The 24875-nt window shown below is 35.1% G+C and overlaps 1 protein-coding gene across 1 annotated transcript; it reads left to right on the top strand.

Moving 5' to 3' along the window:
- The first annotated feature begins 15231 nt into the window (after positions 1–15231).
- Positions 15232–16170, top strand: Or4k49 (olfactory receptor family 4 subfamily K member 49). The gene has a single exon (NM_001000372.1). It carries the CDS (start codon positions 15232–15234, stop codon positions 16168–16170), a length of 939 nt encoding a protein of 312 aa, NP_001000372.1.
- The last annotated feature ends 8705 nt before the right edge of the window (positions 16171–24875 follow it).

The following is a 24875-nucleotide window of genomic DNA, read 5'->3' on the forward strand; positions in this document are numbered from 1 at the left end:
TTTATTCAGTGTATCCTTAGAAATAATCTGCAAAGAAAGAAATATTATCAATTAGAAGTATGAGGTAGGCTACTTCATTTGTAAAATTAGACATCCACATAGAAACTTGCCTAAATAAAAATACATAAATGTAAAGGGAAATCTAATCTATGTATGACATTGTGGCCAATGTAAATTCATGAGTGAAGAGCAACTTTTCATGAAAAGAAGCATCTGGTGTGACTGCTATATACATCCTCTCTCAGGAAATTCATTTCACAGTAAAGCAGTAAGACAATGAAGAAAGTAGTATGAAACCATAAAAAATGTGTGTTTTCTAATTAAACGGTCTGAGTTAGTAGCATTTATGATATTCTATAAAAAGTTGACTTGCAAACTTATGAGGAATTGCATTAAAGTTCAGAAAATATCGTCAGACAGGATGAAATCATTTTTTGGAAGCAGGCATAACTCTTACATGGAGCATTAGTAAAAGAATATCTATGACAATGATAAATCATAATTTAAGCTTAAAATTCTAAAGTACTGGTTAAGAAAACCTCAGTGGGGAAGCATGCAGAATGCCTATAAGATATACACAGATAGCATATTAAAATACATATACCATAGAATTTGTTTACTCAACAAAACTGGTTCTCAAAATACCATTCAAGTATTGTTAGGAGTGGATTTATCAAAGAACAAGGCAACCATAGTCAAATCTGAGCTGTAGTAGTCAGTTAGTTCAATCTTAGCACTGGAAAATATGGATTTTAATTTACATCAACTTATATATTTTACAACTACAAGATATTGAAAATCCTTAGAGTTTTAAATCTTGTAGTTTCTTGATATGAATAATGCATCATCTTTCATCAATGCATTTTCAGTATATGTTCTCATTATGTTAGTTACCTACTGGACATCTATGCTGCTTTACAGAATAGAATAAATTACATAAATATGTAAGCATAGCTGTTCTTCGCTGTCAGCCTTTGTTGAATGTGAAGTTATACTATCCTGAGAAGCAATTATTCACCTCAAAGCACAAAAAAAATGTGCTTATACAGATTGAATGTATAATATTAAAGCTGGATGGTGGATAACCATTTGCTATTTTCTCTTGCATTTAGTAATTCTCTTGGTGAATTCATCTTATGAGTCTTCACATCTTTTAATCCCTTAAAAACTCTAGGTGGGAGTAACATGGCAGATAAACAGTGAGATCATCAGAATTATTTGCATTCCTATTTTGAGGACTCAGAAAGGTATGGTGAGAATGGAAAAAAGTTTTGTTGTCATCGAGTAACACATCCATCTGCCATTATGCATGGCAGCATATAAGTAAATGCTTATAATACCTTACAAGGGTTTACCCAATATCTAAGGATACCCTAGTTCTACAACAATGAGCTTGTGCTCCTTAATAATTTCGATTTTTTTCACATGACAGTTCTTATATAACATTTTGACTTGGTTTGGTTAAATTATTTCTTTTATGTTTTCAGATTAGTATAAATACATCATTTTCTCCTTCCCTTTCTTCACTACAAATCATTCAATAGACCTCCTCCATGTGTCTTTCTATTTAGTTCATGGCCTCTTTTTCAGTAATTGTTGCTATAAACAAGTATGTATATGTATATGTATATGTATATGTATATGTATAAGTATATGTATATGTATATGTGTATGTGTATGTGTATGTGTATGTGTATGTGTATGTGTATGTGTATATGTATATGTGTATGTGTATATGTATATGTATATGTATATGTATATGTATATGTATATGTGTATATGTATATGTATATGTGTATGTGTATGTGTATGTGTATGTATATGTATATGTATATGTATATGCGTATATGTATATGTATATGTATATGTGTATATGTATATGTATATGTATATGTATATGTATATGTATATGTATATGTGTATATGTATATGTATATGTATATGTATATTTATTCCTAAGCCTAACCTGCTCAGTCTGTAAATGTTACTTGTACATTTATAAGTTGTAACTGTTGATCATTTTGGTCCTGGATAACCTATTGATGTGTTTGCCCTGATGAAAACTATTTCTTCAGCTCTCAGCATTTCTTAGTTGCCTTTGTTTTCTGTATAGAGCTGAGTCTTCCTGAATTTTCCCCTCCCCTCTGTGCCTTATCATGTCTTCAATCGTGTTTCTTCTGCATAAGTTTAGGTAGTCAGGATAGAGTGTGCCACAAATAAAAGGAATTACTATCTAAGAAAATAAATACACTTGTTTGGGGGTTTTTTGCTTTAATTTATATATTTATTCACTTTACATCCAGATCAAAGCTCTACTTCCTCCTCTTACAGTCCTACCCTTACAAACCCCTTTCCTCGTTATCCTTCTCTTCTGAGGGGAAGGGGAAGCTCTCCTTCCCACCCCAGGACATTCACGCACTTCTGGACTAAGCACATCCTCTTTAACTGAAGCCCAACCAGGCAGCCCATTAAAGGAAAGGGATCCAATAACAGCAACAGAATCAGACAGCCCCACAAGAAGACCTAAAGTATCAACTAACTTGGACTCAAAGGAGCTCACTGAGACTGAAACACCAACCAAGAACATGTAGGGGCTGGACCTAGTCCCCCTACAGATTTGGAGCATGTGTGCACTTGGTCTTCATGTGGTCCCCTAACCACTGTAGCAGGGGCTGTCTCTGACAAGCACATTGCATTACAGAGTTGTGTCAGCCTATCCAATTTGATGGAAAGTAGAATCAATCTCAAGTAATGCATTTTAAATTATCTCCCCAAGTACTATAGATGTAGCACAATTTTGTACCATACATCTGTAAATGTAAATTATCTTGCATCTGTTTTATGATACATTCTAGTGATCATGATTTATCAAAACTCTTTTTTTTAAGTTTATGAATTCTCTTTATTTAAATGACAAGCATTAAATTTGGAGGATGTTTAGAATGGGAGAATGAGGTAAATAAAACTTTGTATCAGTAAAATCCACTTATTAACACTACCACCCAGACAAGTGAAATGCTAGTAAATATGGTTCCAGATACTACAATAGCTTTAAAAATGTTACACACTTAATATAGTTATATATAGTAAAGAAGAGAATCTGTACATGTAAAGATGTTTAAAAATCATTAAACTTTTCTAGTGCCCAGAGAACAATGAATTATCTCCTGTTACCATATTTTCTAGTTCCTGAGGTTATAGGCAATGAGTCTGTTGTTCATATGAGCTCTTTGTGTAAAATATACTTATATAGGACACACCCACATGTATATAAAATATATGTACGTATAACAATATGTGGTAATACATATATATACATTTATATATATGGTAATATATACATTTGCTTCAAAATACTTGTGACTTATACTTCTAAGTTCCTGCATACCTGTCCAGTAGCTATGAGATATGCGTCTTTAACAGGCATTTTAACGTGCAAATTGATTGTCAGGAATATAACAACTACTTTGCTCTTCTCTTCTCTTGCCTAGGAGCTACCAATATTTTACAAAACCTTATGAAAAACTATAATCTATTAAATATCTCAGTAATTTTTGGCTTTAAATGACTAGAAATTCTAATGTTATCTTTTATATTAATAAACAATAATGATGGGCAACAAACAATTGTCATTTCTTAAAGTGTAGAAACAATTTTCTTCTATGTGTAATGATTTTTCCTTATTGATTGCTTTTTTTCAAAGTGCTAAACTTTGTAATTGTCTCAGTATTTGTACTTATGTAAATATTTACAAACGTAGTCATATTCACACAACTTAATAGATACTAAGTGATAGATACTGATGACCGATAGAGTGATACTTTACTAACTTGTAATAGGTGTCTTTGCTAGCAGGAAGGTTGTTGTGTTTTAATCTGTTTGTTTGTCTGTCTGTATTTTTTGTTTGATTTTAGGGGAGCTAGGTTAATATTATGTATTAAATGTGCTTTTACTGAAGTAAAATTATATCACTTTCCCCTTTCCCCTCCCTAAACCATTTCAGTACCACTACTCAAGTTGATGTCTCTTTTTCTTTGATTATTATTATTACACGTCTATGTACTTGTACACACACACACACACACACACACACACACATTTACACACAAACAACCTGTTGTTTCCAATTTGGTTATTGTACATTAAATCTGGACTGACCACTCTACAGATAACAAAGAATTAGGGGCTGCATCCCTAGGAGATGTTAACTCTTTTCCCTAGATACTAATTTTCAGATTTTTAAAATCTGACTTCTACAATACTAGTGTATTATGCCTCTTCTTATTCAGATTGCTATCAATTTTGTGATTTCTGTACTGAAATATTTCTTATAAACTATGTTATCTCAATTAAAAGCATTTGGTTAAGTTAAAGGGAATAGTTTGACAATGTTAACTGTTTACTGTTTTATGTATTATCTGATAAAAATTGATGATCATCTGATACAGACATGAGAACTCACAGAATGGGAGAGGTGAGGAAAACATACTGGCCTCTAAAACTGAAAAAGGCAAAGAAAAAATATTTCAATAAAACACAGAATGGATATTTGTAAAAGGACTTACCATCACAATTTTCTTTTCGGTCAGATTTTCTTCCCATCTAAAGTATGCTTATGAAGACATGGATGTTTAGTAGAGACACATTTCCCCTCAGCCTGACCAAGTTTCTTCCTGAAATTGTCCCATGGGTGTCCCATGTCATCTATTTTGTGTTCTGAACATAATGAGAAGTTTGAAAATAATTATCATGGACATCTCTTGAGGTTTTCTTTGTAAAGAGTGATACTGAGTGTTGCATGTCTATGAGAATAAAAAAAGGGACACATAAATCGCCTGGTGGTCATCCCAACATTGTTAATATCAGTCAACTTTTCAAAATTATTATCTTCATCAATAAGGAATAAAGAGAAGCTTTCTGCTGCCTGATCTCTTACTGTATGTATATAATCAAAGGAAATCAAAAATTTTATACTTACAAGACCAATTGCTAAAGATGTGAGATTTTACCAGAAAAAAAATCCTCTGGTCATAATTCCCTAATGCATGCCACCTGTGTCAAGTCTTGGTCATATAACTGATATATTTCAGTGTGTTCTGTAATTGTATGTAATGTTGAATTTGGTATCAAGTTTAGGCCTACTAGGTTTTGAAAATTGTTTTGAAACGTATACAGTATACTTATCATGTATATATCTATGTGAATTTGTACCACAGTATATATAGAGAAAAGTAAGAGGGTTACTCCTCGGTTAATTCTCTCCTACTTTTACCAATTTTCAAGTAGTCCAACTTAAACTGTAAGTCTTGCACAGAAATATCCTTATTCCTGGAGAAATCTTGCTTCTATCTTTTTAAATTATGTTTTAGAAAGAAGGTATAGATACACACTTCAAACATACTTATTCTGATTTTAGATTTGAAACATCTAACAAGTACAGCTAAAAGTTAGCCTATGTAGAGAGTGAGGAAAATGGCAGAACTCTAATTCAAAGATCGCCAACATCATTCAATGGACTTTTTGTGTGAGAATGTTCCTCAAAGATTCATGTATGTGAACATTTCCTTCTCAGTTTGTAGCACTGTTTCAGGTTATGGGGTGATGTGGACTGGCTGGAGAAAGTATGTCACTGGAATTGTGTATTTATTTATTTATTTATTTATTTATTTATTTATTTATTTATTTATTTATTTATTTATTTCCTTATTCACTTTACATCCCACTCTCTGTCCCACTCTCAGTCACCCTCTCCTCTTAGCAGGTGGGGACACCTCCCTGTGTATCCCTCTCCCTGGCACTTCAGATCTCTACAAAACTAGGTACTTCCTTTCCCACCAGACAAAGGAGCTGAGTTAAAAGAATATATCCCACATACAGGCAACAGCTTTTAGGATAGCTCCTGTTCTAGTTATTTAGGACCCACATGAAGACCAAGCTGCACATCTGCTACATATGTTTGGGGAGGCCTAGATGGAGTCTCTTTATGTTCTGTTAGTAGTTCAGACCCTGTGAGCCCCAGTGGTCCAAGATAGTTGACTCTGTTGGTTTTCCCTTGGAATTCCCATCCCCTTTGGGATAACAGAGTATCATTAATAGTGTTAATGGTTGGTACTTGTCCATGAGGTGGGTCTCAAGTTGGGATAGATATTGGTTTGCCATCTCCTCAGCTTTATTCCTAATAGCCAGAAATGAGAAAGCACCTAAATGACCCTCAACTGAAGAATGGATAAAGAAAATATGGCCCATCTACACAATGGAATACTATTCAATTAAGACAGCATGAATTTTGCAGGCAAATGGATGGAACTCGGGATATCATCCTAAGTGAGGTAACCAAGTCCCAAAAGGACATCTATGATATGCACTTACTTGTAAGTGGATATTAGCCATAAAATAAAAGGACCATGCTACACTCCACAGACCAAAAGAAGTTAAACAAGAAAGAAGGCACAAGTGAGGATGCTTGAATGTTACTTACAAGGAGGAATAAAATAGTCACAAGAGGCAGATGGAGGGAGGGAACTGGGAGTAAGGGGAGCTGAGGAAAAGAATGGGGGTGGTGTTTCAGGGCTAGGTGTGGGGAAGAAACGGATAGATGGATAGATGGCCACAAAAATGAATGGAAATCTGCAAGTGACGGGGTTAAGGAGGTGAAGGGAATCTCCAGAAGGAGACAGAGACCTGGGATAAGAGAGGTGCCTGAGAATCAGTTGGATGACCTTAGCTGTAACTCACAACTTTGGGCATATGGAACCAGAAGAGACCACCTCCTGTAACCAGGGAGGAACCCCAGTGGAGATATAAGAGACACCAACACAACCAAAACTTTCAATCCAAAATTTATCCTGTCTGCCCAAAATGCAGGCATGGGGAATGAAACAAAAGGAGTAGGGTTTAAGACTTAAAATACAAAGCCTCTTCAGATGCATGCACTTGACTTCATCTTAGACTTGAAGAAGTGAGAGCTCTCAGCTTCCTGCTGCTGCCACTTATAGCCATGCTTCCTATCCATTAAGACTGTCATCTTTCTGGAACAATCAACCCAAATTAACTCTTCCTTCTAAAAAGTAAAGAAAGGATTAATAAAATTTTTGTTTAGTTAAATAAAAAATTAATAACTAAATTAATAATTAAATGAATAATATACAATAAATTTAAGAGTTAAAATTTAAGAAGTGTTGTTGCATAAACTGATAATACATCATGAATAATGAACTAGAAGCTTAAGTCACAGTATTCCCTATTTCTGTGAAACATGTTCATATTTGTTCACATGTTACAAGTATTACATATATAAGGTTGATGGAGTTCAGTATTGTGCTTCCCTCTATTCTTCCGTGTTTAATGATTATAGCAATTAATTTGTTATTCAAACTTTTAGCATATTTACCTCCTCCCCATCCATTTTCACCCAAATTTGACATTGCTTTTTATTTCCTTATTTCTCCGTTGAGTCTAGTTTACATTGCCCAGTTATTCTTGGTAATAAGGATTACCCTGATGTGTGTACAGTTTACCAGAGATGATGTCACTAAATGAAATTACCTGCCTTAACCTTAGTGAGCGATGGAATCTTGTGCCCACTTTCCCACTTCTGGCTAAAGCTCCTACAGGTTTTATGCAACCTGAAACATTTGGTGTGTATTATAAGACACAGGTTACCCACCTACCAAAAATAATGACGTTGAGACCTCTTAATATTCTGAAGTTTAAGTCTTAGCTGGGCAGACTCTCAACTAGCTCGTCTATGTTAACCCAACCACCTAGCTGCAGCCTGCTACTTCACTATCCAAAACTTACTGGACAGTAGTTACTTCTCTTTCTTCCCATGTCTCTTTAAGAAATGACCCTCCTCAGCTCACTTTCTCTCCCACTGAACGTCCAGAGTTCCACTTCCTACACTAACTATTGGTCGTCAGCTCTTTATAACAACCAATCAGCAGTGAGATACCTCTGATACAACTCTTAAACTGTCTATAGATAGATGACAGTGTGACCTTTAGGATTTACAAAACAGGAAGCTAGTAATGGGTCATAGTAATGACAGTACCAGAATCTGTAAACATTTAGCTCATTGCTCTTTTCAGCAATTAATAATCAAATATACAGTGACACTTATTACTATGTGAATGAGGATCACCTCTACATATGTGAATACCTATCTACATCTGCCCTGCTGCATTTGGAGAACAATTCCCTCAGTGCTATCAACCACCTCCAGTTTTATGCCCTTATTCATGGAAAATTAAGCTGATTGTCATGATTGTGATAAGTAATACTATAAAAAATATGATATGTGGATAAATGACCATTCAACACATAAATTTCAACAACCGCAGATATATACTTGGAAGCAGCATGGTTGACTTACATGAAACCTACATACTGTTTTCTATTATGGTTGTACTACCTTCATTTCCTGTCAGTCATGTAAATGTCTCATTTTGCAATAGGCAAATATGAATTGGCATGTAAACTTAAACTTGACATTTTAAATATAATATTAACATGCTTTCAGCTGCAAAAGTAAAGAGATGCAGCTATATGTAAACCAAAGGGAAGAGGAGACATTATTACACTGAATAATAATGATGATGATATAATTAGAATAATTACACTAATATTAATCACCAGATTATTATAGATTATACCTGCCAATACAGTGAATAATCTACAGGAAATGAGAAGTTCCTAGAAACACAAATAAAACCATGAACAATTTTACGATAATATTTCTGTTGTATAGGAAAAAATGACTAAATTTGACCTACGGGGATTCTGTATGTCAAAATACACTTTAAAAAAATAGACTTTAAGCAAGATTATTGCTTATATAAATGAATGCCATAAAGAGGCATAATACTGCCTGACTTCAAATACTCACTAAGTGATTTGAGAGATAGTTGAGTCATTAAGGCTAGGATCAATACAAGAATGACAAAACAGACTATCAGCAACAATAGTACTATTCAAAAATCAGATATATATTTATTGATGTGACAGAATAAAAAGTACAAATAATTTAATTCATTCTGGAGAATTTATTTCAAACATTAGTATGCATCACATATAAATGGAGAGAAAAGTATCTTCTATTAAAAATAATTTTATTAAAAATGTTTTTATATAAAATATATTCCAGTTGTGGTTTTCCTTTTTCAGAAACTCCTTGACCAAGCAAATCACACCTTTCTCTTTCATTAGAAAACAAGCAAGCAACTACATAGTAATAATGTTAATGATAATGATAAAAATAAGATAAAAATAAACAGAATAGGACAAAGAAATTACACATGAAAAAATTAAAAAAGAGGGAAAAAGCCAAACAAAACCAGAAAATTCAAAAGTTGACCCTGAGACACACATAGTTGCACACACAGAAATCTCATAAATACACAATGTCAGGAAGCATATTGTACAACAAAAGACCTGTAAGGTTTAAAAAATGGTTTAGGCAAACATACAATAGCAACAACAACAATAATAAAAGTATACTTCAAATGGGTATACAGCCCATATATATATATATATATATATATATATATATATATATATATATGCATATATGCACAAAAGCTAAGAAGTGTGTGCTGACAGGAGCCGGATATAGCTGTCTCCTGAGAGACACAGCCACAGCATGTCAAATACAGAGGTGAATGCTAGAAGCAAACCATTGAACTAGGATCCCTATTGAGGGAATTTGAGAAAAGACTGAAGGAGATGAAGGAGCTTGCAACCCCATAAGAACAACCAACCAGAGTTCTCAGGGACTGTACCACTACCCAAAGACTATACATGGACTGACCCATGACTCCAGCTGCATATGTAGCTAAGGATTGTCTTGTTGGGCACCAATGGACGGAGAAGCCCTTGGTGCTGCCAAGGCTGAACCCGAAAGCTTAGGGGAATGTCGAGGGTGGGGAAGGGGAGTGGATGGGGAGGGGAACACCCTTATAGAAGAAGGGGAGGGGAATGGGATAGAGAGCTTATCTCCTGGAAACCGGGAAAGAGAATAACATTATAATGTAAATAAAAAATCCAATAAAAGAAAATAAATTCTCAAAGCATCATTATAGTATTTGCAATATTTATAAAATAAGGCTATAAAAATAACACTACCTAGTCCCAGGTAAATTACAATTATGTAATTAATTTCAATTAAGTTGCTATTGCAATATATAAAAAAATAAACTTCAAAAATAACATTGAGTTTGATTTGTGTTGACCATCTACTGCTAGGTATGGCAACTATCCTTAAGTGTGTTTGCATACCAAATGAGACTCCATTAGAGAAAATTATTTTTTCCTGTGTGAGTGTTTGTCAATTTGAAATAGCTTATATATTGGGGTGGGGGCATATACTTCTCAGAACTGAGACCCTACATGGCTTAGATCCTATGCATAATGCCACAATCTCTGTAGTTCCATATGTGTATAAATCATATTATATTTTAGGGCCTTTTTTTCTTGGTGTCTTCTGTACCCACTGGCTCTCATAATCTTTACAGATCTTCTTCCCCATACTTCCCTGAGCCATGAGGGGAGAGATTACACAAAGACATTCTATTTAGGGTTGAGTTCAATGTTTCTCTCTCTCTCTCTCTCTCTCTATATATATATATATATATATATATATATATATATATATATATATATATATATATATATATACATTGTCTAGTTGTGGGTCTCCATATTTGCTCCTATCTGCTGCAGGAAGAAGGTTTTATGATAATAGCAAGATAGTGATCTATGAGTATAGCATACCATTAGAAGTCATTTTAAGACTATATTCTTTTATTAGAGCAGTAGTATTTGGGATTCCCCTAAGACTTTGATGTCCCTGGTCTTAGTTCTTGGCTATATGAGCAGTGTCCAGCATGGGTTCCATCTAGAAAAATTGAGAAGTACATGTAACAATGGCATACATCAAGGGAAACTTCAGTAGCTACTTTAATATTAGACAAAATATGATTCAGGAGTAAGAATGTTATTAGATAGGAAAAGGAGATTAAATGAAATAGTCATCAAATTATATATATTAAATAGTAGTTATATAATTTGCTATAATAAAGCTGTTTTAAATATGAGATGTATATAAATGCAAAAAATCAAAATAAATCTGTTTAAAATTCATATCAATGTTCTTCTTTTATACCTCCTAAGGTCTTAATGATTTGAAAATCAAGTACATACATTCAAACAGAGTAAATTATCAGAGAATATACTGATATGACTTCTATATGATCAGCATTGCCTGCCTATTTGAGACACCTCTGCCATGAATTAGAGAATCACTTTATTTTGGTCATACAGAACACACAATACATGATTTCTCTTACTGATCAATTATGAATAAGGTATCAATGGATTTGTTGGCTAAGGAAAAAATTCATATAACCTTACTAATTTTAAATCCTGGACTTATTCATACTTTTCATGTGTATCTCTGTTTTATTTCATAAATATGCAGTACTTGGTATCATTCTTAACAAAGAAACTCCTAAGAGATGTCCAAGGTAATTATCTACAGGGTTCTCTTTTGTTCAGTATATAGGCTAAGTGAGTTTTGCCCATGGGACAAAGATTCGGATGCTGAATAAAAACCAGGCCAACAGACAGTGGTTTCATGTCATTCTCCCGACATAACATGAGGGTATCCACAAGTAGACAGCACAGAGGAGGAAAGTCTGAGCTATGAGAAAACGTGGAGTCTGGTAAGCTAGATCATCTCCCTGATTCTCTTCCCTAAGACAAATCTGAAAATATATACTTGTATCTGTTTTACCAGCATCTACTATGATTGAGGTTAAGAATCATTCCTGTGCTTTGTTACAGATTGGAAAATAATACAAGCCTTCTTAACTTCTACTATATCTAAAATTCTGTGGCCTATCATCAGTTGCCACACCACAAAGAAGCATGCGCTCTGAAATGTGTTTATGTCTACATCAGATCATTTTTATTGTCCTGCTAAACCATATAACCAGCATGCAACTTTTCACAGTCACTGCGGTTTAACAGGGTAGATCCTTTTACATCAGATACGCTCAGTATGTAGGACAAATTTCAGGATAGAGAGAGATGTAAAATGGGTCACCAATCTAAAAAGACATGATGTAATACTCTCATATTGCAAGAATACAACAAAAAGGAATATGAGAGGTAATAGAGCCATCAATGAGCTCCTGGAATATGTTTGATACCACATATGTGCATTCAACACAGATCTGATACACTGTCTACGTTCCAATATATGCTTGATTTCTGTAAAAGTACAAATGTTGAGAGTATTTTAGAGTTTTGTAGCATATAATCTTACTGGAAGGATACTACCCCTATAGGACAGTGAATTCAATTTTTATTTTTTCTTTATGCATGTGTGCCTTTGCCCACATAATATGTCTGTATACTGCAATTATGTCAGAAGAGTACATCAGATCTGCCTGGAGAGGAGATACAGAAAGTAGGAAACAACCATGTGGATGTTGTAGACTGAATTCAGGTCCTATGAAAGAGCAGCCAGTCCTCTTAACCATTGAACTATCTCTCCAGTCCCAAAGCAAACACATTTCCACCCTAGAAATGTAACTAAAAAAGTCTTTCTTTGACAACTCTTTCTAAACTATTAAACTTAAAGCCAACATTAGTATTTTCTAGAAGAATTCCAACCATATGAAAAGGAGAATTCTAAAGATGATTTAATGGAAGATTCTGTGTAGGTATGTAGGTCGTTCTGGGAAAAAAAAAGACATGAAGCCTGAAACAGATGTTAAATCCCTGAAAAGGAACTGGTACTTTAGCATGTCATTTATGCCTACAAATTCATGAAAATGCCAACAACAGTCATTTTGAGGAAAAATCATCACATGTACACACACACATACAGAAAGAGAGAGAGAGAGAGAGAGAGAGAGAGAGAGAGAGAGAGACAGAGAGAGAATACCTATTGCTTACACAGAGTTCAGCTGAAGGGTAAAATCATTACCCATAATTTTGAACAAAATATTATTTAAAGAAGCACTATAAAAATGAAGAAAGAGGGCTGGAGAGATGGCTCAGTGGTTAAGAGCACTGACTGCTCTTCCAGAGGTCCTGAGTTCAATTCCCAGCAACCACATGGTGGCTCACAGCCATCTGTAATGAGATTAGATGCACTCTGTTGGTGTGTCTGAAGACAGCTACAGTGTACTCATATACATAAAATAAATAAATCTTTAAAAAATGAAGAAAGAAAATAATAAAAATTGTAATATATTGTGATTATGATAAAATGCATAAGGGTGTTCTTATGTAATTTTCTCTTACATATTCATAATACACTATTGAAAGAGAAAAATATTTGTGTCACGCTTATAATGTCAATAGGTCATAGTGATTTGACTAAGTCTCACTACTTTTTAAATGAATGCCAAGTCTATTAAATATATTATATGTAGATAGCTATTAATAGAGTGATATACCCATTCCACATTAATTTATAAACTCTAATTTTTAAATGTTATGGTTTTTCTTGTTCAAATGTTTCATGAGAAGTCACATACATATCTTTTAAGAAATTCCTTTCTCAAGCACACAATATCCTGCCCCTGACTATTATTGTTACAAATTATTCATGATTGGAAAAAATGGTATTTTTAGAAAAATTTTATACTGGCAGGCAGTGTTTGGGTTGGAATTCCTACTGTTCAGCCTTTGCAAGTACCACAGACATATTTGGTGAAATATCAAGCCATTTTCCTTAGAAAATAGGCATGTATTTGTTAAAGAAAATAACCTGTTGGGTTAAAAGTTTACTCTTGGGTTTCGGGATTTAGCTCAGTGGTAGAGCACTTGCCTAGCAAGTGCCAGTCCCTGGGTTTGGACCTCAGTTCCGGAGAAAGAAAGATTACTCTTTAATATATGCACTTGCCAAAGTAAATATTTTACCTGATTTATTTCTTTGTTCCTTAGTGCATGCTTCTGACTCCTCAGAAAATGGAAAAGTAAGATAGCATCCTATACAGGGAGGTCAACTTCTTCACCTCCACAGGAACTTCAAAGATATAACAGGTAAGAAACAAAATTTGAAAATACTACTCAAGGAATTACTGAAGGAAGAGAAAAAATTGTAAATATTATCCCTATTCAGCTTTAGTATTGTCAATATTGCATGTCAAAAAGGACACTATTATGTTTTAATATAAATAACTAATTTTTAGTGGATGCTTAACTTCACATTACTGCAAAACTAACAAAGATCAAATTTATTTACTTATTTAAATGTGAATATGATATATTATCATTTTTCAAGTAATAGCAGTAATCAATAAATAATTGATAAAAATTGATGAGAGATTAATAGATAAATAATAGATAGGTTTACAGTAAATACATATTTTATGATAAAAGGTACTAATATTCCACAGTGTAGTGATTCATTGTTCTTTATTGATATTATTTAAAATAAATGTGTTTAATTATAGCCTTAATGTAATGTTCAAGTCTGAATCTGAATGGTCCTGTTGTTCAACTAATCTATTTTTACATTCATCTGTATTGACAATTTGCTAATAAATTTAGTTGTCCATATAAGTTCCTTGATATATTTTAATTTATGGTAAATATTAACATGATGTCCATATTCCAATCAATATGTGCTTCAGTATCTTATACAGCATTCTGTAGGTTTTCTCCTTCAGAAGAATAAGATAAAATTTTAATTCTATAAAGTAATATAAAAAACTACATTGTGGTTTAAAGGACTCACTAACTGTAGTAATAAAAATAGAAAGACTGTAGCACACCTTGTACATTGAAATTCAAGGTAATTCATAATCATTTACCTAAGGATATGAGTTAATTTTTATCATATAGTGGAATAATTGTTGGTTCCACATTGAGAGTTTGTTTAAACTGAACTAGAGAGTAAGATATTCCTGATAAGCAAAACCAATTATAATTTGCAACTTCTCACCTTGTGACCTACATTTTTCCTTCCAACCATACAGAGTACATTTCTTAAACATTGTTCATATAAATGTAATCTGATCCTCTGCTTCCACAAAATTAACTATGGCTCATGAGGTTTTACATTAATAGTAATGTCATTCATATTTAGTGAAGACTTTTCTACATTTATGTGATGTACAGATATTAACTCTCAAGGTAAATGTCAAAATCTACAAGCCATTTGTCTTCCTCATCCTTTCAAAATCTTTTTTTTCTCTGTAGGTCGATTCTTAGGACAAAATGAATGGAGGAAATCAGTCTGAGCTGTCAGAATTTGTGCTTTTGGGACTTTTTCGCTCACAGAATCTTCAGGTTGTGCTCTTTGTGATATTTTTGATATTTTACCTGCTCATTGTTTCAGGAAACATTGTCATCATGTTCTTAATAACCATTGACCGTCATCTCCATTCCCCTATGTACTTCTTGTTGGCCAATCTGTCCTTTGTTGATATATGGCTTTCCTCAGTTACCACTCCAAAAATGATCACAGACTTTCTCAGGGAACACAAGACCATTTCCTTTGCAGGATGCATGTCCCAGGTCTTCTTTGCCCATTGCATTGCTGCAGGAGAGATGGTGCTCTTGCTGGTGATGGCTTATGACCGCTATGTGGCCATCTGCAAACCACTCCACTATTTCACCATCATGAACTTGAGAAGATGCACTGGATTGGTGTTGACATCCTGGACTGTTGGCTTTGTGCATGCCTTGAGTCAGCTTGTAGCAGTTCTGCAGCTACCTCTCTGTGGCCCATTGGAAATAGACAGTTTTTTCTGTGACATGCCACTGGTAATCAAGCTCGCCTGCATAGATTCCCATGATTTGGACATGTTAATGAATGCTGACTGTGGGATAGTGGTTGTATCCTGCTTTATTCTGTTACTCATATCCTACACATATATCCTTGTCACTGTTCACAGGAGCGCTAAAGCTGGAGCATCTAAGGCCCTGTCCACATGCACTGCCCACATCACCGTGGTGATGCTCCTTTTTCTGCCCTGCATCTTCATCTATGTGTGGCCCCTCAATATCACCTGGTTGGACAAATTTCTTGCTGTGTTTTATTCTGTTGTTACACCTCTCCTAAATCCAGCCATTTATACACTGAGAAACAAAGAAATAAAAAATGCTCTAAAGAGATTTAAAAGCTATGTTATTAATCACAAGGTAAATACTTAATGCCAAAGAAATCATCCATATGTTAAATTTCATGAACTGAGACAAGATTAAAATTTGGGGTATTTAATTCATAAGTACAATTAGTTACAGTATCTTGATATGTAATAGATATAATGTAATTCTGGAAATTTAAAATTTTAATCATATACGCCACCAAATTATTTCTGAAAAATTTCAAAAACTGATCCTTCTTTTAAGATAATTATTAGTGGCTCTTACATGTCTTCAGCAATATGAAGAAGAACCTAAATGTATCTGTTGAGTTCATATCTATTTTTGTAAAATTAACTTAAGTATTGCTCTAACAACATGAAAATTTTATTTTCTACCTGATGATATCCCACAAAATTTTACTCACCCCTTTATAAAAAGGTAACATCATTTACTTTACCCAAGCTTTATCCAAAAGATTAAAGGGGGATAAGAAAACTTTAGAAAAATAAAATCATATTTATGAACTGCATAAGAAACATCAGTGGACATTACTTGATATTTGTTTTTATTAACTTATAAAAAGATGTTATATAAACAAATACACTGTTTTTCTCAATTATCTGAATTTCAAGAACAAAAATTTCCTTTAAATTGTTATTTACTATTTAAATAAATTTATGAACTATAGTTTCTCTATATGTATCAGTTCTACTGTTTCCATAAACTCTTATTTCTTTCATGTATTCAGTCTCCATTGGCTCTTACAAACTGTATACCTCTTCTTTTTCATAGTTCCTTAAGTCATGAGATGAGAATTTATATGACATATTCCATTTAGATCTGTCTCCAGGTTTCTCATTCTCTGCTTCTTGTCCAGTTGTGGGTCTCTGTATTTGTCCCTATCTGCTTCGAAGAACTTCTCTGATGATGGCTGAGCAAGTAACTGACCTATGAGTATAGAAAGTCATTAGGGGTCATTTTATGGCTATATTCTTTTAGTAGAAAAGAAGTATTTTGTATCCTTCTACGTCCTTGATCTATTTAGTCTTAGGCTTGGGGATACATGAGCAATGTCCAGCATGGGTTCCATCTCAAAATAGAGAGAGGGAGAAGAAGAGAGAGAGACAGAGAGACAGAGAGAGAGACAGAGACACAGAGAGGGGGCATGGGAGAGTATTAAATCAAGAGAAACTGCAGCTTCTTTATATTAGGCAAAGTATGTTTCAATGCTAGGGAGAAAAAAGAACATTTTATATGGACAAAGCAAGTCAATTAACTATAATAATTCAGCAATTTTGATCAACTTCTCTAAATTACAAAGTTTTAAATGTGTAAATATTCTGAATTCTTACAATAAGAAATTCTAAGACTAATTCTAAGAATAAAAATTCTAAAAAAAGAATTCTAAGAATAAGGAATCAATACTTGAAAAAGTATAATAAAAGGATCAAAACCATACATGAATAATTAATATAAATACATACAATTATCAAAGACCAACTGATTTTACAAATTTATATTTACATAAAATATGAACCACAACATCACACTTCTGCTCCCTAAGATACATACAATATACAATATGTTACATGATGATCTGTGCTATGAAACAAACATTACCTCTTTAAAATCTTATTTTTGAATGGTTCATATATGTGTACAATGTAACTTTATCATATCCATCCATATTACCTTCATCCAATTCCTCCAGGATTTCTCCCAATACATATTCCCAAGTGGAAATTAAGGATTCTTTGAAAAGTTGGTTGGATGGTGTTTTTCTGGGGCAAACACATAAAGAAACATTTAGCTGAAGCAGACACAGATGAAAGGATCTTCTGCTAAAGCAAGCTTGTGAAAGGACATGTGATGAGGAATTCCTTGATAACACACATGTATTGGTCCACCTTACATTGCATAGTTTAGCTGCATATTGTCAGGACTCCATAGAAAGAAATACACCAAAAAAACTTCTTGTGGTGTGCTACAGTTTCTTGGAGTTACCTTGGACTCCAGAAGATTGGCAGAGTGATATCAGCTGAGACACACAAATGCACTTAAGCAAGACATGTGCTGAGTTAAGACAAATGCTAAGGCAAGTCTATAGAGGAAAGGTAATGTTTGGAGGGTATAAATAGAACTTGTCTGACAGTGGCCAAGACTGAGCTTGCCTTGCTTATAGAACTAGTTGTGCAACACTTCCCATTACTGAGAGAGGCACAGCTGAAAACTGCTCCTGGAGTTTGCCCTGCCCCTCATGCTGACTCACACTAAGGCTGAGGCTGAGGCCCGGATGTCTAGGTTAGGTCTGTCACCACTGTTGCTAACCCAAATCTACTGAACTGGACTGCTCATATATTAGTGAATTGTTTGTGAGTGGACTGTTCTGCTGCTGCCAACCTGAGAACTCAACTGTCAATTTCCAGACAACACAGATGTGAATTGCTCCAAAGAAGCTTTCTAAACAGGTTCACTACCTCAGTATCCTCTCTTTCCCATTACCTCTGGTGGGTGATGGGCTAAAAGGAAGTTTAAAGCATTTAAGAACCATCATGAAAAATAAGATTTGACAACCCAGAAAGTAGGACATTCCACTACCTGAGGACCCAGGTACACCCCTCCTGAACATATTCCCAAAAGATGCTACAACAAAGACACATACACCACAATGTTCATAGCAGCCTTATTTATAATAGCCAGAAGCTGGAAAGAACTCAGATGCCCTTCAACAGAGGAATGGATTCAAAAAATGTGGTACATCTACACAATGGAATACTACTCAGCTATCAAAAACAATGGCTTCCTGAAATTCATAGGCAAATGGAATGAACTAGAAAATGTCATACTGAGTGAGGTAACCCAGTCAAAGAAAAACATACTTGGTATGCACTCAATGATAAGTGGATATTAGCCAAAAAAGCTCGAGTTACCCAAGATGCAATCCATAGAGAAGAGGAAGCTCAAGAAGAAGGCTGACCAAAACGTGGATACTCCAATCCTTCTTAAAAGAGGAAAAATAATATCCATAGGAGGGGACATGCAAGCAAAGTTTAGAGCAGTGACTGAAGGTATGGCCATTCAGAGACTGCCCCACATGTGGCCCATATATATACAGTCACCAAAACTAGATAAGATCGATGAAGCTAAAAAATGCATGCTGAAAGGGACCAGATATAGATCTCTCCTGAGAGACACATCCAGAGCATGTCCAATACAGAGGTCAATGCTAGCAGCAAGCCACTGAACTGAGAACATGATCCCTTGGGGGGATTAGAGGAAGTATTGAAAGAGTTGAAGGAGCTTGCAACCCCATAACAATAACAATGCCAACCAACCAGAGCTTCCAGGGACTAAACCACTACTGAAAGGCTATATACATGGACTTACCCAGGACTCCAACTTCATATGCAGCTGAGAATAGCCTTGATGGGGCACCAGTGTAAGGGGAAGCCCTTGTTCCTGACAAGGTTGGATCCCCAGTGTATGGGAATGTGGTGTGGGGCAGTAAGGGGGATGTATGGTGGGAATACCCATATGGGGCAGGGATGAGGGAGGGGATGGGGGCTTATGGACAGGAAACCGGGAAAGGGAATAACATTTGAAATGTAAGTAAAGAAATATATCTAATAAAAAATTTAAAAAATAAGATTTGACAAAATTAAAGTTATAATGTCCCTTCTAAATTCATGTTCCCTTATTAGTAACCATGTGAGTCCAGTTGATGCTGCCAAGTGCACATGAGTGTTTGGTTATCTAATGAAATATGAGAAAGCTTCAAGTAGACATCCCTCAAAGTAAAAGTTTTTCTCCCTAAACAGCTTTCTATTTAAATAACTGCTTAAGTGGAGATAATGGTTTAGAAGCTGTTCTTGTCTTCATATTGGAATTTTTAAAACTGATTCAATCTTGCTCTTCGTTGATCAACTTAGCAAGGTAAATAAGACCTAGTCATAGGAATAGGCTAGATCTCAAATCAGGCACAAAACCAGTACATTAAGTCCACAAGCTCAGATTAAATGAAAAAATTAAAAAAGCACAAATGTTTGAAAGTCAAAGAATTAGCCATGTCTTTCAACAACTACTAGTCCTATAAAACTAGCCTTAAATGAAAATCTCAGGAAATGTAATTTAAAAGAACAACTATAATATAGTAAACTGATTTATTAAGTTTAAAAGAAAAGCATGAAAGAACTTAAAAGGGGAAGAATAAACTAATAAAGTCCAAGAAAACAAACATACAGCAAAGTCAAATGATGAAGACAATTTAGGGCCTGGTGGCCTTGGGCACACAAAGGCAGAAGTCATTTGGGACAGGATACTTCTGGTTTCTAACTGCACCTGGAGCTGAACTGCTCCCATAAATTTTGTACCCAGGTCCCATAGGGGAGAGAGCTGGACTCTCAAAAGTATGGTCAATCCTGAGAACTCACGGGAGACCACCATTCCTGCTCATATTCCTGGCCCAGGAGGAAACTGACTAGTGCCCTTTGAATACAGGAACCTAGGAACAGTAAGAGGCAGGACCCTTCTGATTTCTGCCTGAACCCAGAGCTGATAGCCAGTCGCCTGGAGCACTGATATATCTGAGAACAGAGGTAAGACCAACTCTTCTGCTCCAAGTCACCCTTCTGGAGGTTTCAGGACACAGTAACTCAGGAACAGCTGTCTGTACCCAGATTTTACTCTAAGAAAACAGGTCTAATGGATTGCTGACACACAGGATAATTAGATGGTTAAGCCGCTATCTGAGAAAGCAAGACAAACTAACACCAGAGACAACCTGATGGCAAGAGGCAAGCGCAGGAACCTATGCAACAGAAACCAAGACTACTTGGCAACATCATAGTCCAGTTCTGCCACCAAAGCAAATACTGGATATACAAACACACTGGAAAAGCAAGATTTGGATTTAAAATCACATCATAATGGTGATAGAGGAATTTAAAAGGACATAAATAACTCCCTTAAAGAAATACAGGATAACACAGATAAACAAGTAGAAACCCTTAGAGGAGAATTCTACCAGAACTTCATAGAAGACCTCATATCAATACTGTTCAAACTATTCCACAAAATACAAATAGAAGGAGCACTAACCAATTTCTTCTATGAAGCCACAGTTACCTAAACCACACAGAGAAAGAGAATTTCAGATCAGTTTCTCTTATGAATATCAACAGAAAAATATTAATAAAATACTCACAAACCGAATCCAAGAACACATCAAAACAATTGTCCATCATGATCAAGGAGGCTTCATTCCAGGGATGCAGGGATGGCTCAATACAAGGAAATCCATTAACATAGTCCACTATGTAAACAACATCAAAGAAAAAGAGCACATGATCATCTCACTAGATGCTTAGGAAGTATTTGACAAAATTCAACACCTCTTCATGTTAAAAGATCAGGAATTCAAAACCCATACCTATACATAGTAAAAGCAATCTACAACAAACCAGTAGCCACCATCAAAGTAAATGAAGAGAAACTCGAAGCACTTCCACTAAAATCAAGGACTAGAAAAGTCTGCCCACTCTCTCTCTCTACTTATTGAATATAGTACTCAAAGTCCTAGTCAGAGCAATTAGACAACAAAAGGATGTCAAAGGAATGTAAATTGGAAAGGGAGAAGTCAAAATATTACTATTTGCAGATGATATGATATTATACTTAAGTGACCCCAACAACCAGAGAACTACTAAGCCTGATAAACAACTTCAGCAATGTGACTGGGTATAAAATTAACTCAAAAAATCAGTAGCCTTCATCTACTCAAAGGATAAACAGATTGAGAAAGAAATTAGGGAAATGACACCCTTCACAATAGTCGCAAATAATATAAAATAGCTCCAAGTAACTCTAAACAAGCAAGAGCTATATGACAAGAACTTCAAGTCTCTGAAGAAAGAAATTGAAGATCTCAGAAGATGGAAAGATCTCCCATGCTCATAGATTGGCAGGATTAATATTGTGAAAATGACCATTTTTCCAAAAGCAATCTACAGGTTCAACACAATCCCCATCAAAATTCAAACTCAATTCTTCATAGAGTTAGAAATAGCAATTTGCAAATTCATTTGGAATAACAAAGAAACCCATGATAGCAAAAACTATCCTCAACAATAAAACAACTTTGGGGTGAGTCACCATCACTGACCTCGAGCAGTATTACAGAGTAATAGTGATATACAAACAGTATGGTATTGGAACAGAGACAAGCAGGTATATCAGTGGAAGAGAATTGAGGACCCAGAAATGAACCCACACATCTATGGTCACTTGATCTTTGACAAAGGAAGGAGGTAAAACCATCCAGTGGAAAAAAGATAGCATTTTCAACAAATGGTGCTGGTTTAACTGGAGGTCAGCATGTAGAAGAATGCAGATCGATCCATTCTTATCACCCTGTACAAACCTTAAGTGCAAGTGGATCAAGGACCTCTACATCAAACCAGATACACTCAAACTAATAGAAGAAAATGTGGGGAAGAGCCTCAAACTGATGGGCACTGGAGAAAATTTCCTGAATAAAACACTAATGACTTATGCTCTAAGATCAAGAACCAAAAAATGGGACCTCGTAAAACTTCAAAGCTTCTGTAAAGCCAAGGACACTGTCATTAGGACAAAACGGCAACCAACAGAATGGGAAAAGATTTTTACCAATCCTACATGCGATAGAGGGCTAATATCCAAAATATACAAAGAACTCAAGAAATTAGACTCCAGAGTGCCAAATAACCCTATTAAAAATGGGATAGAGAACTTAAAAAAAAAGAATTTTCAGCTGAGGAATATCAAATGGTTGAAAAGTACCTAAAAAATGTTCAACATCCTTAGTAAACCAGGGAATGCAAATTAAAACAACTCTGAGATTCCACCTCACACCAGTCAGAATGACTACGTTCAAAAACTCAGGTGACAGTAGATGCTTGCAAGGATATGGAGAAAGAGGAACACTCCTCTATTGTTTGTAGGATTGCAGCTGGTACAACCACTCTGGAAATCAATCTGGAGGTTCCTCAGGAAATTGGTAATTGAACAACCTGTGGACCATGGAATATACCACTCCTGGGCATATACCCAAATGATGCTCCAACATACAACAAAGACACATGCTCTACTATGTTCATAGCAGCCTTTTTTATAATAGCCAGAAGCTGGAAAGAACCCAGATGCCCTTCATCAGAGGACTGGATAAAGAAAGTATGGTGCATATACGCAATGTATAATAGTCAGCTATTAAAAACAATGACTTCATGATATTCATAGGCAAGTGGATAGAACTAGAAAATATCACCCTGAGTGAGGTAACCAAATCACCAAAAAAAAAAAAAATACCTGGTATGTCTCACTGATAAGTGGATATTAGGCAAAAGCTCAAATTACCCAAGATGCAATCCACAGACTATATGAAGTTCAAGAAGAAGGACGTCCAAAGTGCAGATTCTTTAGTCTTTCCTAAAAGGGGTAACAAAAACATTCATAGGAGGGGATATGGAGACAAAGTTTGGAGCAGATTCTGATGAAGGAATGGTCATTCAGAGCCTGCCCCACCTGGAGATCAAGCCCATATATGTATGTATGTATGTATATATATATATATATATATATATATATATATATATATATATATATATATATATATATACAGCCACTAGAACTAGACAATATTGATGAAGCCAAGAAGTACATGCTGACAGGAGCCTGATACAGTTGTCTCCTGAGGGGCTCAGCCAGAGCCTGACAAATACAGAAGTGATTGCTAGAAGCAAATCATTGAACTGAGAATGAGGTCCTGGTTGAAGAAATTAGAGAAAGGATAGAAGGAGCTGAAGGGGCTTGTGACCCCATAAAAACAATACCAACCAAACCCATGACTCCAGCTGCATATGTAGCAGAGGATGGCCTTGTGCACCAATGGGAGGAAAGTCCTTGGTCCTGCCAAGACTAAACCCCCCAGTGCTGGGAAATGACAGGGGGGAAGGGGAAAAAAGGGAGTGGTTGGGGAGGGGGATTCCAATGGGGCTTATGAACAGGGAACTGGGAAAGTGAATAACATTTGAATTGTGAATTAAGTTTCCAATAACAAAAAACTAATTACAACAGATAAAAAAAGACATTTTATAATTTGAAAAACAAATATTGTAGAGAGAAAGACTGAAACTACTCAACTAAAATTGAGATGGAATTGAAAATTTCAACACCTTAATGAGAAAATTCAGGAAAAAATTTTACAAGCTGGATGAATCAAATACAAGATAGAATAGCAAAATTGAAAATAAAAGAGGTAAGAGTGACCACTCAACAAATGTAAAAATAAATATACATGGAAACATAAATGGAAAATTTAGAAATATTAGGATGGCATGAAAAGCCCAAAACTACAAATTACAATTGAAGAAGGAGAAGAATCCCTGGTCAATGGCATAGAATAGAACTTCAGTGGGATAATAGGAGTAAACTGCCCCAAATTCATGAAAGACATTTCCACACAGATACAAGAAGCACACACCCCATCAAGTAAGAACAGAAAGTCCCCATGCCATATAATAGTCAAAACACTAAATATGCAGAACAAAGAATAGGTATTTAAAGCTCCAAGGCAAAATGTGTGTTTCATAAACAAAGACAAACACTTCAGAATAGCCTCTGTGTTCTCAATGGAAACTTTAAAAACCAGAAGAGCATGGAGCAATGTACTCCAAGTTTTAAAAGACCACAGATGCTAACCCAGAGTTCTTTGTCTACCAAACTCTCTGTCATAC

This window comes from Rattus norvegicus, chromosome 3, assembly GCF_036323735.1.
Source record: "Rattus norvegicus strain BN/NHsdMcwi chromosome 3, GRCr8, whole genome shotgun sequence".
In the NCBI taxonomy this organism is placed as follows: Eukaryota; Metazoa; Chordata; class Mammalia; order Rodentia; family Muridae; genus Rattus; species Rattus norvegicus.